This window comes from Phalangium opilio, unplaced genomic scaffold (assembly GCF_054372755.1).
Source record: "Phalangium opilio isolate 3A_F unplaced genomic scaffold, DU_Popi_V2 ptg000070l_1, whole genome shotgun sequence".
Taxonomy (NCBI): Eukaryota; Metazoa; Arthropoda; class Arachnida; order Opiliones; family Phalangiidae; genus Phalangium; species Phalangium opilio.
In genome coordinates, this window is record NW_028324182.1 from 12840993 (window position 1) to 12855254 (window position 14262).

Sequence of the window (14262 nt, forward strand, 5' to 3'; positions counted from 1 at the left end):
AAGACCTACTTTACATATAGCCTTAAGAAGTTACACAGAAGAATGTTTGCAGTATTCCCACACTGATATCAACTAGCCCAATACATTTGACTCTATTCGTAAATTACCAATTAATAGTGAAGAAAGCTAACTTTACAAGGTGACACGAGTGATCTAGCAAACGACCCCAGGGAACAGCTGTCCAATTCTCCTCTTAAATTTAGGAGGGTAAAGTTGTCCATTCTCGTTAAACTCAGTTTTAAAATTAACGCCGCCTGTGCACCTCTTTCCAAGTATAGATAGACCCAGAGTAGGCCCCTAGAAAAATTAAAATTATCCTGGGGGCTATCCTCTTCAGACTGTTCAGCTTCCCCATCTTCCTCCCCATCCCCTTTATTTCAGATTTTGTTCGTAAACGAGTGGCACGTTTTAAGTTTGTTGTAAACTTTCCGCGTCACCGCTTAATATCATCTAGGAATTTCCGGACACAATGCTGCTATAAAAGCGGTTCTAGACTAAAAAGGTATATAGATAGGGGAAATTGAGATAGAAATATATTAACTCGAAGCTACTCGTCTCTTCATAGTAACCGTCCATTCTTCATAGTCTTATTAGCAACTAGTATTAACAGAATTAAAACGTATCTATCTATTTACAATAAAAGGGCCTTGAAATTTAGCGTCTATATCCACTGTTTTTTATAACTTTGATTTAATCTACTTCCGTTATCCCCCATCTAACCATCAACCCAACGAAGTCTAGGCTCCGAAACCGCGAGCTTTATATAAGATTATAATATCCGAGGATGTAAAATTACTGGAAAAACAAAAGAATTCCGTTAGCGCAGAGGTTTATAACTAACAAAGAAGGCGAGAGATTATTTGGCAAAAGAAAATGAAACGAAAACGAATCGTAACTTAATGAACGAGGTGAAACGGAGGACAAAAACGAAAATCCATTTAATAATTAAGGCCTATACCATCCCTGTAATCCCACATCTTTTCCATTTCCCCTTTCGTTTCTCGGATTCTCAGGAATAAGGTGGATGATGACATTTTACGAGCTAGTTTAGCCTGATCCCTATAGTTTCTAGGCATCTTCACAATTACAACACCGTATTCGTACTATATAGGCGGCACTCGACGTGGTTCTGGTCAAACCGTATACATAAAATAGGACTCCCTGCGCCGTTTACAAAGTCGTTAGCTTAGCCAAAGAGCGTCCATGCCCGCCTATTCTCTCTCGACTAGAAAAACAATTAAGAGAGACGGGGGATCCGCGACAGATAGCTTTTAATAAAGGAAATTTAAGGAAAGCACCCCGTTTGGCTTTTACCTTAATCCAAGCTCTTAAACATTTAGCTACCATCATTAAAACTGAAACCAATTTGCTCTAATACCATGGTTTATTTCCACGGAATGTATAGAGTTCGAGATCTTGGCGTTTCCACAAGTAATGCAGCACAATAGAACCTAAATGTGAATATCTAAACAATAATAAAGACACGATATGGACAATGAAGTTAACATAATGAAGCCTTCATTAAAGTTTCTATCGATTTTCTGAAATTATAATTAGTATAGGCCAAAATTTACAGTGCAAATCATCTACTCCGCTATATCTGAACTTAAAACGCATCTTAATTCCCAGCGCTGTATATAAGTTATAATGTCATTACAATATAACCAACGTATCTATAAAGCATCCTTGTTAAAACTATCCCTTTCAATTTAGAATTCGCTTTAACATCGTCATAGACGAACCATATCTCGTTTTATTTCCTTAACTCAAAATCAAATAGAGTTCCGATATAAACCATACTATAAAGTATATACCAAATTAAATTTAAACCTAAAACCTCAGAAGTATATTAATATAAAGTCATTAGAACAGTGATTTCATGTTTGTCACGGTTTTGCAGGTTAAAATCTCCCAGTTTTCATATATCCCCTATATCAGAGGTTTATAACGTCAATGATAAGTTGTACGATGGTTAATTGAAAATTTGAAACCCTTTACAAGTTATTACCGTTCACAACGTCGCGTTTATCTACTGTTGCATGATAAAACCTCAATCTTCCTCGCTTCAAAGCGGGCAAAATCTAATATTAATTTTGGGTCCTAAAGGATCAAGAGCGAACGTTATACCCGAGATAACTAGAACAGATCAAAGTACAGGCTAGATTCCACACACTCTTACTCAAATATTTAACTTTGGCATTATCCATAAACGATACTATGAAACTGGAAACACAAATTACACAATAGAGAATAATTTATGCGATGTAGGAAATCCCAGAAAAACCCGGAGCAAAAAATAATTTTTATTTTTTTCTTCTTTCAAGCAATTCTCCACCACCATCCTTTCCCAACCTTCTGCTTTAATGGTCCAGAGGCGCGAAATCTTTAACGAGTGTGTGTTACAGCGGAGAAAGGAATGAATGTAGGATATCTGACCGTGAAGGCTAGATCGAGAAGAGGCTCGTTATCCATGGAATCTAATCGTATTCGGTAGCGAGGCATCCCAGCCATTCCATCCTTTCCCGAGCGCAGCCTCTCCGATCTTCCCACATTCTCGCGTTAAACTGGTCAGATAGCGAGTAAGTAATCAGTGGGAAGATATAGCTAGTTTCTTATTCTTCTAAGATGGCATGCACGTCATTATTCAGCGATAAAATAAGCAGACTATCTCCATCAACTTTCTCTCTCTTCTGTATTTAATCACGGATGTGGTCACGGAGATACTAAGCAGAAATGACCTATTAAAAAGGGTGGGAGGATGGTTCGGAATATAAATGGCTTAGCTGTATATTATTATTGCGCGTGGGTGCTTGGATCACGGTTTTCCCAGGCTTACACGTGTAGTTCATTTTACGACGTTAATCCAATGTTCTTGGCTTTTAAAATGATGAGAGAGAGATTGAATTAATTTATCAACAGCGGAACGTGGTGGGGTAGAGATAAGAGGTATGATTAATATTATTTCTAAATTGTTATCTCTCCATGTGGTTAGGATTAAATTTAAGACCATACAGCGATTTGTTTTAATTAGCTTGGCTTAGGTAAATTTATTACTTTAAAGTTGCGAAGGCGGGCTATAGTCCATTTTGTGAAGATTTTAATCTGAAATGTTATCCCCTTAACTACGTCTAGTATCGGCCGCAAATTTGCAAAACCCTCGGTAAAAGTACTTAAGATGTTCAACGCAATTTCCGGTCTCCTTTCCAGTACCCAAGAAAACAGCTAAACCTTAACCCGAGGCTTGAAAAGTCTTTTCCAAAAAAATTTAAGTTTCATATGAAACAGTCAATATGGAGAAGGCCCACGGGCCACTATATGTATAATACAATTTTAAAATTCCCCAAGAATTCCAAGTGGATACTGTAATAACGTATTCCTTTTTCATACACCCAATCTAAAGACGCTTTGACTTTTCTCTTAATCTCATTGGTGTCGCTACCTTCAAACACATCGATGGTGTATTTCAACCGAAAACGGGCACGCCTTCGATAAACGTATCCAACATTTAACCCATGTTCCACAGTTAAAGTTAACCGCGAAGTAACACATAGTTCCCTAGAAGCTCCACCTTACAACAGCCCTAATTCAATTCTACTCGTCTATCTTAGTATATAACAGAAAGAAGCTAATCTATAAGATAAGGGAAACCCGGTCGATTCGAGTCTTCACAAGTTATTTCCTAACTTTGTTCAGACCACCGCGGGGGTAATAGATGGGTGCGTGTCACGTTGAAAGCTAATCTAGTTGCGCGCGACAAAAGACGAAAATACGTAAGAGGAACTATACAGAAAAGCTTCCAGAAATAGGTGGACATCTTCATATATAAGTCCGAAACCAAATTCCAACTCCCCCAGTAACCTAGGGTGAATTAATTTCAGATGCGGTGCAACATCGTGCATTTTGGTCAGTGCCTAGATATTTAGCTCCCGGGGTTTTTGACGCGTCCATATAAATTAAGTGTTTATTTTGTCCACTTAAGTGAGCTGAATACTGGGGAAAATCTGCTATTACTCGCAAAACTAAAAAGGTTTACGCCTGAGACAATATTCACCGTTTGACATGTTCAGCGCTGGCTGATATATCTCGGAAAAACGTTTCTAGAAATAGTTACAGACTACAGTTCATCCCAGACGCAGGTTTCTGCGCGGATAAGGGGAGAAACTACTATTATATTATAAACCATTAGATTTGGTCAGCTCCTGTTAGACGTAGATACGACTAAAGTCAGGCAAAGTATTCTTCACGATCAAAGGCTTAGCGAGCGAATAAATGTACCTCAATTCTAACTTAGCACTTGTTGCATGTTCGCAACGCACGGTACGATATTCTCTGCCCTTTTTCGACAGAAGTAGAATATTCCCTCAAGGATGGGCAGGGACTTTAAAAACAAAACGAAAATCCCTCATGGCGTCCGATCACAGAGTTGAATATTAATGAAGAAACTTATAGGCGGTGAAAGGTGTTTTATTTCAAACTTATAGGAACTGCATGAGTATAGTCTCTGGTTTCGTATCGTGGGACGTATATGTAGATTTCGATTAATTTTTCAAAAGGGGATATCTCCGATTTCGCTTGGATTTGAATTTGATATTTTAAGGTATCATTTTCCCCGATATATATTATGGCTTCTAAATTTAGAATTACCAATTTAAATATTCAGTATTTACTTTAAATCAATGCATATATGAAAACGCTTTACATATATGGAGAGTTGAAACTCAGCAAGAGTATTACACTTAAAGGGATACTCCGAGCTAGATTTTTTATTTCATTTTTATATCGAAAGAGCGTATAAAATGATGAATTTATCAATTGGAACCATGTTTATATCTACAATATTATAGAAGATACGAGCAAATAAGTTTCCGTAATGGCTGGACACTACGCGTTAGGCTGGAGTACCCCTATTGGACGGATCCGTCAGGTGGTACTAGGCGTCCAATAGGGGTACACATTAAGTATTCTTGTTCACTATCTCCTGCAGACTGGATTTAAAGGATTTTGATTTAAATATATATAAATATATATAAATATTTAAAAATTACTAAGAGGAATATATCAACAAAAAAATTTGGAAGGGGGAGGGTCTATGCATATTAAGTTTAATCCGTGGACAAGTCTTTCCAACAGAAAATGTATAATTTCAGGAAATTAAATAGAAAATAACTTCATAATTTTTTTTTATAAAAACTCTTAGAATCTAATTTCAGGATAAGTAAGAGTCTGAACTGCTTTTTAAATATTTACATTAGAGTTTGGTTTTGATGAATCTGGGTCTCGGTACCTGATAGATTTAGAAAAACCTTATCCTAAGGAAATCTAAAAAAAACTTTACGTATATATTAATACTTAAAACAACAAGGGAATTTTAACTAGATACACTGTAAGTAAACTTCAAAGAATTTGTCACTAAAACCCATAGAAAAATCTAAGGAAAAGTAAATTTTTTTTTCATATCAAGTGAAAGCTCAGATCGCATAACAAGTTCGCTTTTTTTTCGTTGGAATTCGCTAGGCCTAAAAATCCTCAAGGAATATAAAGAATAGTGAAAAAATAGGTTCTTTTTAAACCAGTATAAATCTAATTTCACGCCGTCGGGCTTGTAAAAAAAACCCAAAAAAACCCAGAGAAACTCCAAATTCTTTTTTTCTTTTTGTTCCAGCAATCCTTTTTCTCTCATTTGTGACCCCAGTAAAACGAAGATAAGGGTTAAATGGGACCCAGTGCAATAACCTCATTTAATTCCTTTAAAGGTTACGAGGTCGCATTTCGGACATTTCTGACCAGACTAACAGCATGGTTTGAATATTTTGAAAATATAACAAAATGCTATGTAATTAATTAAGTTAATTTTAAATTTGAATACGGTTTCCTAAATTAATACGAACGAAAGTCAAAATTGGAGTGAAAACAATTCATGCAGAAATATACTCGAGTTTCAGTTAGTTTTCAAAAATTAATTCAGGTGATATTTTAATTATTAGAGAGACATGAATATTATTATAAGGGGAGTGAGTAATAACATTTCCAAAGGAAATTAATTTAAACAAGAGATCTGATAACGTTATTCAAAGCCCCCTAGCCCATTTTTAAATTATTCTTTAGAAGTAATTAGGTTGGGGGCAGAGGAGTCGTTCGTTGATTCGGTTTCGTACATTTGATTTTACTATACCTCTTCTTCAAATTGAATGATAATGCATTTAAATATATTGCACACATATTTAATTTGAATTTATATTAATATTATAACCTCTAGAGTCTAGACAGACAGTTATGCAAAACAAACTTAGCGAACCACAGAATGTCTATGTCTAAAAATAGGTCATACCAAGAGGGAATGTTCTAAATATACAATTAAATTCAATATTGATGGGGAAAATGCATGGAGGTTCAGCTCAGTTCAGCTCTAAGTTTGAGTAGGTACACCCCTAAATTCGCCGTTAATATTAAGATTTCCATAAAAATATCAAAAGGGGGTTTAGGCTTAGCAGATAGAATAGGTTGTACTCTTAAACAAATACCCAGAAAAAAACAGTATAAAAACAACTATTACGTAATCAAAACGTCATTAACCCTACTGCAATCCATTCCATAGTTATACCTATATTACTATCTTTGAAGAAAAAAATTCTACCCCACTTTTCTTCAAAATAAATAAAAAATGAAAACTGAAGATATATTCTGGATTTACAAAACGCATTTATCATCTCTTAGAAAAAAGAAAAAAAAACCAGGTACGATGGAGGATGAAATCGCTAGAGAAAACTAAACCCCGTTCACTTTAAAACAATGAATGAAACCATAGTTTGGAAAGGGGCTAACGGGATAATCTTGAAGAAGAAGACAAAAAAAAACACCATCCGTATTTATGAATCCCTGCCTTTGAACCAATTCACAAAACCACCAGGTACAGAAAAAGAGAGCAACGTCCTAAAAATAGCCTCGCCGTTCACAACGACCTAAACACCTGACAACGCCAGTACTTTAAGGTTAAGAGAAAAAAAGGCCCCGGTTAGGTAAGAGGCAAATTTTAACTTGCCTTTGGTGCTACTGCCAGCTCCAAGCAAAAAAAAAAATGGTACAAAAAAAATCCATCATTGATAACTGAAGCAACAAGCTTATGTGTACGAATAGGAGAAGCCTTGGCAAATGATTCGGAAAGATTATGGAGAGGTATAAGCTAAGAAAAGAAAGGAATAAGAAATTTCTAGCCAATCAGAGACGTAGAGAAATCTCATAGGAAAACACAAACGGATATGAATTGATTTTTTTTTTTAAAGTTCCGAGTCTCAAAAGGATCTCATTAAAAACATATTTCACTACGACGTGAGAAAGTGGACATTTTGTTGAATAACTCATCTATCTTATACGTCATTCTGAAGTGACTTTTCACCCAGAGCAATAATACTAACTGCGAAATGACGCGCGTAAATTATCCATTTGTAAATTTCATAGCGCACGTACACGCCGCGTTCAAAAATCGATTTTGAATAAAGCGCTCTTTTTTTCAACTTAAATTCGAACTCGGTGTCAGATTAGGTAGATTTAAAAGTAACATAACATAAGGTTTATCTTTCTTACATATCTAAGAATGGACACGGCTCGTACGCCAATAGACATTGTCTTTATAAAACAACGTGAGCTAATAACCACACCGGTGTTTCCACAGAATCCGAAATAATACCAAGAGACAAATATAGTAGACTAAGGAATACGAAAAGATAGTGACATCTAGATCGTGAGAAATGCTTGGCCAACGGTGTTACCAATGTTTAATACTTAACTTGGTGTAAACTGTTCACGAGGAGTATCTGTCTCCATTATTAATCAAGTTGCACTTGAATAAATTGGTATTACCGTCACCGTAGCATTTCTACAATCTTGTCCTTACGTAACAACCCCAATCAGGATCTGACCAAAATAACCTTCCACGTATAAGCAAAAAATAAACCATTCTTAAGTATATAAAAAAAGGGGAAAAGCCCAGGACCGGGAATAAAAACAAAGTAGCAACCAAAGAGGTCGGTAACAGTGACATTTCTGCCAAATGTCGATGACTATATGAACCCAGTCCTGGGATCGAATTCCAAGTACAACGCATGCGCCATAATACATCCCTAGGTTCGATCTTTCTTCCCCATTCCCCACCCATACGACACACACCCTTCACCACTGAGTTAATCCGAGACTTTGGCCTACCTGAGGTATAAAATTGGGTCGACGTTTGTCAGCGGGAGAGAGTGACGAAGTGAGTGAGATCCCAGAAGTTTCGAAAAGGTTTACTTCTTCACGTCGTCTATGTTTGTACTAGGATAAAGGATGATTTTTATTCCGGACTCCTTTCTCGCTTCGTGACCATTCGCCTCTCCTCTTCTATTTACTTTGCCACCTTTCAAATAGAGAGAGAAAATATAATTACATCAGAACACTGAAGGTTCATGAACCAACACCAGGAAATTAACAGGTCTACGCTCCTTCCTAGTTAATAATTCAATTTCATTTATTCAACGTCGCCATAAATTCTAACTTATATAATACAATGTGAAAGAGATCAAACCCAACACATTATTTGTCCAAAAATCGCGGAAAAAATCAATATACTAAACTGCAGAAACACGAAATTACAAATAAATATTACATAACTAACAATAAAGAGACGGAATTATCGTGTTTGTACGATCTTTTCCACACTGTATAACCTTAGGAGGAAAGGTATAAAGACAAATTACAGCGGGAAAAAAAGAAGTTCGTGGGAATGCGCCCCTAATAATGTTTCGCCCGCGGCGCCGCCGTGTTTACGGAGAAGCCCTCTTACAGGCGGAAAACTCGCAATGTATTTTCTATACGGCGCCTGTAGAAATTTTTAACCCGCAATGAATGAATGAATCTTTATTTGCCTTCTTAGTAGATCCCTTTTGAAACAGGGAGGAGCCACTACTGGCTCGCAAGCAATTGGTACATACCATTTTTTTTTTTTTCGCATCAATGTTCAGGGAAAAGATACGGTGTAGGAGATAAAATCCGATTATCTCGTATAGAATTTTGATTCTATCAAGGATTCATAATTCCAGTTTATTAGAAGGGATTTATGAAACGGTGATTTAAATACGTCTTCATCTTAATACGTATCAACTAGTTTTCTTTCTTGTTTAAATTTAAATTATAAACGTGACATAACATAAAATCGAGGGAAGAAGCTGGGGATTGGAAGATGAGAGAGTAAAAGAGAGTTCCTTTGAAAACGCGCGCCGGAAGCGAGACGCGGATCGACTTGGAATAAAATCTAATTCGAGAAAGATGGGGTAGCCCCGGTACTTTTTAGGCTTAACTCGTCCCCGTGAATCAAAGTAGCGGAAAAGGACGAGGAAGTTTCCGGAATACGAACCGGAAACCAAGCAAAGAAAAATAATTACTCTACTCTCGAGACCAGGTTGGATAGGTTGCTACAATCCATCTTAAAATACTTAAGCCTACATACCATATCTCCTCGGGTTTCTGCTGTGTAAGTTTTAGATTCCGTAAAATTTTGAAGGTTAAATTTTGGAATTGAATTTAAAAAAGGGGGAAAAGGCTTAAATTCTGTGTATTTTAGGAATCAACGACGTATTGTCAATATCCTAATTAATCTTCAGGCTTAGCAAATCAATCGAATAAACAGACTAAGCTTTCTTTATTCAGCTTCTCCTATCGTTAGGCGTATTTCTTCCATTTTTCAAATATATTCGCGAGTGATTAGGGGGAATGGATTTATTTACTCTTAGTCAAAATCGAACTTTGACCTTTTAGATCTCGAATGGTTCCTAGCTCGCCCACCTCGAAATTTCCCCTTTCCGTTCATTTGAACCTCGAAAGGTTCCTGCGCATTTTGACATTTATATCCAGAGAGATTACGTAAGACTTTGACCCTAAAAGTACCAGCAGAATATTTTACGTAAGACTCCTATGAATGAAACATAATCTCCCCGTCAGAATAAAAACAAATTCTGAAACATTTTTTAAAATTCTAAAGAGAAAGAAGTACCCGTGTTTTAAACGGATTATTTTCAAGTAAAAGAGGCAAGAACTTTGAAGAGATCCCAAAAGAGAAGTATGAAAAAACGGCGACATCCTATTGTTTTCATCGTACAATTCGCGAGAATCCAATATTTGCATAATAAAAGCCCAGTGCAGCAAACTTCAAAAATTCGGTTGAAGCGGCGTACCAAGTATAAGTTTCTAAAATTTAAGACTTTCTGGAAATATCATTCTTACTTCCTTCCCGCGTGAAAACCTAATTAACTTTTTAAAAAGATATAATAAAAATACGCATACATGAATATATTATCATTTTCAAATATAGCCAGTATCCGAATCTTCTCTCTCATTGGTTAATTTTAAGAGAGAAGTAATTAAGAAAGAAATGAGAGAGAAAAAAATTGGAAGAGGAGGAGGAGGAGAAGATTAAGAAAAGTAAATTTGCAAAATATCCCCGGCTCTTACTTCTTCCAGTTCTAAGGAAGTGAATAGCGAGCGCTAGGAACGTAGGATCAAGTGAATATTTTTAGAAACGGGGTTGATGGGGATGGAAAAGAAGGGTGAGAAGTTTCACCGCGTGAGTAATTAGTTTTCATCGGCCACGGAGCTTTAGAAGCCTTCATTCCCTTCCCAGCTATCCAAATTCCCGACCTTAGGATTTCGCCCAGTTTCAGAGAGCCCAAACAAATGGTTAAAATCGCCTAAACCTTTCTCTCCAAGTCAGGAGGAATCTTAACTTTCATTCCCACCTATTCTTAAAAGCCGCCGGAAAAGACGAAGCTTCTGATAGGACGAAGAAGGATGGAGATGGAGTAACATCTTGGACTGGTTTTTCCCTTACTCTCGAAATCTTATCCGTATCGATTATTCGATAACATGACCGAATAAAAAAAAAAAGACTCGGGTTGGTTTCTTTGGACCGGTAATAGAGGGAAGCGTGTTTGTTTACCAGTTAGAAAAAGGAAGAGGTTTCCCTGTGAAATAATTAATCCCTTGTCTTTACTTTGGGTTTATTCTTAGATAAAGAACCTCCATCCTTTTTTTTAGTTATAAATCATTCATTCTCCGATATATTGAACCAAAACTTTACGATCTACAGAAGAGATTTTTAAACGTAATGTCCAATAAGATGATTTGGGCTAATAGGTTTTTCGGCAACTATGTTTACCTTAATTACACTCTTATTTAATTAGTTTTTGGCCCTAAGTTATGCCTAATTCAAATAATTTAATGATAGTAAGAATTTTCATTTAAAAGTAAGGGTGATAAAGATTTAATATTGTAAATATTAATCTTGGTTTATTTAATGTACTAAATTTTGCTTAATAACTTCTCGTATAAGAGTTTGGTTATTAACGACCGTTTGCTGAGGGATGTTTAAACAGCTTAAGCAACATTGGAAGCTTTTTGTACAGCGGTTACTTTGATAATAATCGCGCTTTCATACAGACCCAGTGGGTAAAATAAGGGTTTAATCTGGCACGTTTGATTGATGAAGGATGTTGAAACAAGACGTATCTTTAAAAAAAATGATTACGCCGCGTAGGAGGACAAGAGAGATTGATTGCATCCTTGCTCCAAGTATTAGTTTGAAAGAAAAAAAAATATGAAAGAAGGTTTTGAATAACGCAACTTCTGCCGGCTCAACTATATCCAAATTACAGGATCATATTTTCTGGATTTATCATTCTTTAATAACAGCAAACGACGGCGGTAGAGAGTCCGGGAGACGAAGACGATCTAGACTTGGTATCCATGACCCTAACCCCTCGACCCCGTTTCCTGAATAAGGAGAGACGAGCGTCCAGGGGTTTTCTGTCCAGGGTCGCGTCGGCCGTCGACCCGGAGATCGGACATCATTTAGTAGGTCACAATAGGACAGCGTCGGCGTCACCTACGGCACACACCTCCGGTTCTCCCCCTCCAAATCAAGCCCATTTCCGGTTGGTTGTTCTAGGAGCGGCGAGAGTTGGAAAATCGGCGTTGATAAGACGTTTTCTCTACGGCCAATTCACTATCGGTTATAGCGCAACCATTGAAGAAATGCATAAAGCCGATTTCAATTTGGGTGCGTTAGGTTGAAAAGCAAATATAAATTTATATTTCGATTTATCTTCCCGGAGTGACTTATTTTTCCTCCCGATGCAGGAGGAGCGTCGTTTGCTCTGGACATCCTAGACACGAGTGGTTCGTACCAATTTCCCGTCATGCGTAGGTTGGCGGTGGAGAGAGGGGACGCCTTCCTCTTGGTCTTCTCCATTGAGGACAGCGAATCTTTCGAGGAAGTCCGGCGTTTGCGAGACTTGCTGTTGGAGATTCGTCCGGAAGGCGCTCCTACCGTCGTTGTCGCCAACAAATGCGATCTGGATGACACATCCGAAGATGACAAAGGTACGTAATCGTCTTTCTCGCACCCTGTAGACGACTGTTCCTATAGACACTATCCTCTTAATATTTTCCCGGGTCTCCATTTCATCCTTGTATCCCGGAGCGATGGAACGAAAGAGAGAGAGGGAGAGAGAGGGGGTATGGATAAAAATGGATCATTGTGATGGCCATGATGATAAGCAATGTCTGGAATCCAATTTTCGTTGTGGAAAGGGAAGGGAAGGGATCTACTGATTGGCTTTTGTGTCGCGTTTGCCAAGAATAATACACACCAGCGCACCAGGGCGGTTGTTTCTTTACATAGGGGGGCTATCTAGAATCGCAAACATAGCGCGAGTTCAAATTTGAAACGAAGTAAAGACATCAGAGAGTTGAAACAGGGATGTTCAAGGAATAAACCCTTTCTATTTGTAGAATTAAGTCCGCTTTGTCTGTAGAGAATTTGGGATTAATTAGAGTGTTTGTTTCCTATCCCTCTTGTTAATTCTTCTTCCATCTTGGCGTCGTTAGATGATCCGGAGCAAACGAAGCGTTGCGTCAATCGAGAAATCGCCGAAGCTCTGGTCTGTATGGACTGGGAACAAAGTTACGCCGAATGTTCAGCGTTGACGGGTCACGGGGTCATCGAGGCGTTTCGCAGCCTCTTGAGACAAGCTCAGAAAATGGGAAAACTGCCGGCTGTCCCTCCACCGATTGTCAAGGTCTCTCCGGACGAGGAAAAGAGCAAACTTCAATTTCACCCGCCCCAGGGAAGTCCCACGTCGGACATGCCGGGCGGAAGTCGATCAAGAATGAGGCGGCGATCCTTGCCCGTCAATCCTGGTCTGTTGAGACCACCATCCACGGGAGGATTGGGCCGGAAACGAAACAGTTGCGCTGTCTCGTGAGACCCTATCCCCGTCCCCACGTAAAAAAAAAGGGTGTGAACTCCAAAAACAGCCACAGAATGAAACAAAACGTTAACCTAACATTCCTAATGTTTCTCTTCTACCTGAAACAACTTCCAAAACGAAAAACAAAAAATAATGTAAGATACAAAAAAAGTATAACCCTTTCTACACCTTATCAATTTCAAAAAAATACATCCGAAAAAGAAAAAAAAAATCCGATATAAAAAATGAAAAATCACTTTCGGATGAAAACTAAACTGCTACATACATACAACACCTTTATTTCAACGTTTTGACGTGGTTTTTTCCTAATAATATATCAAAAAAAAAAAAAAACTGGAGTTGAGCATCAGCAAAAGCGAGGTTGTTTGTTTGTGTTTTAAAAAAAGTAAAAGGTCTAAGACCAACCAGAGGTTGTTATTCTTCAAAAATAATGTCAAGAAAATACTTCAACGGGAAAAAGGGGAATGAAATGTAATATATAAAACAAAGTGAGTTCTGTCGTATATAAAAACAAAAGTTTCCCAACCATTGTAAACATTAGATATATATATATATACATATAACGTTTGTAAATTTTTTCGCCATATAAACACGCTTTTAAAAAACATTGTTGAAAACTCCCTCCAAATATTTTTATCGACTATTTTTATCCCGATTGATTTAAAGTGACGGTGACATAATTTTATCTCTTCTGAGTTAATCTCCTAACTTATAGTTAGGAGAAATGTTAAATTTCGAATATGTGTCACCAGCGCTTTAAAATATTGTAACCGCAAAAAAAAAATTAAAACCGTTTAACTTAAAAAACAAAAGGTGTCGAAGAGAGAAAGAGAGAGATGATATTTTGTAAAAACAACCCAGTATTTTTATCTCTTCTCATTTGCAATAAAAAAAATTGTCTATGACGTTAATTGCCGAAAAAATACAGATTTAATAATTGACGGAACCATAAAAAAATAACAACTTT

The 14262-nt window shown here is 37.2% G+C and overlaps 2 protein-coding genes across 2 annotated transcripts in view; one reads left to right on the plus strand and one right to left on the minus strand.

The window, feature by feature from the left end:
• Positions 1 to 8490, minus strand: part of LOC149661733 (organic solute transporter subunit alpha-like) — a 62085-nt gene extending 53595 nt beyond the window's left edge. The window contains exon 1 of the mRNA XM_089843288.1: positions 8200 to 8490. The gene's annotated coding sequence lies outside the window, so the exon portion shown is untranslated. The remainder of the gene's footprint in view (positions 1 to 8199) is intronic.
• Positions 8491 to 11372: 2882 nt separating this feature from the next.
• Positions 11373 to 14039, plus strand: LOC149661737 (GTP-binding protein Di-Ras1-like). Its single transcript, XM_089843881.1, has 3 exons — positions 11373 to 12082; positions 12163 to 12405; positions 12913 to 14039. The coding sequence occupies exons 1-3, from the start codon at positions 11770 to 11772 to the stop codon at positions 13287 to 13289; spliced, it is 933 nt and encodes a 310-aa protein (XP_089700007.1). The 5' UTR covers positions 11373 to 11769; the 3' UTR covers positions 13290 to 14039.
• The last annotated feature ends 223 nt before the right edge of the window (positions 14040 to 14262 follow it).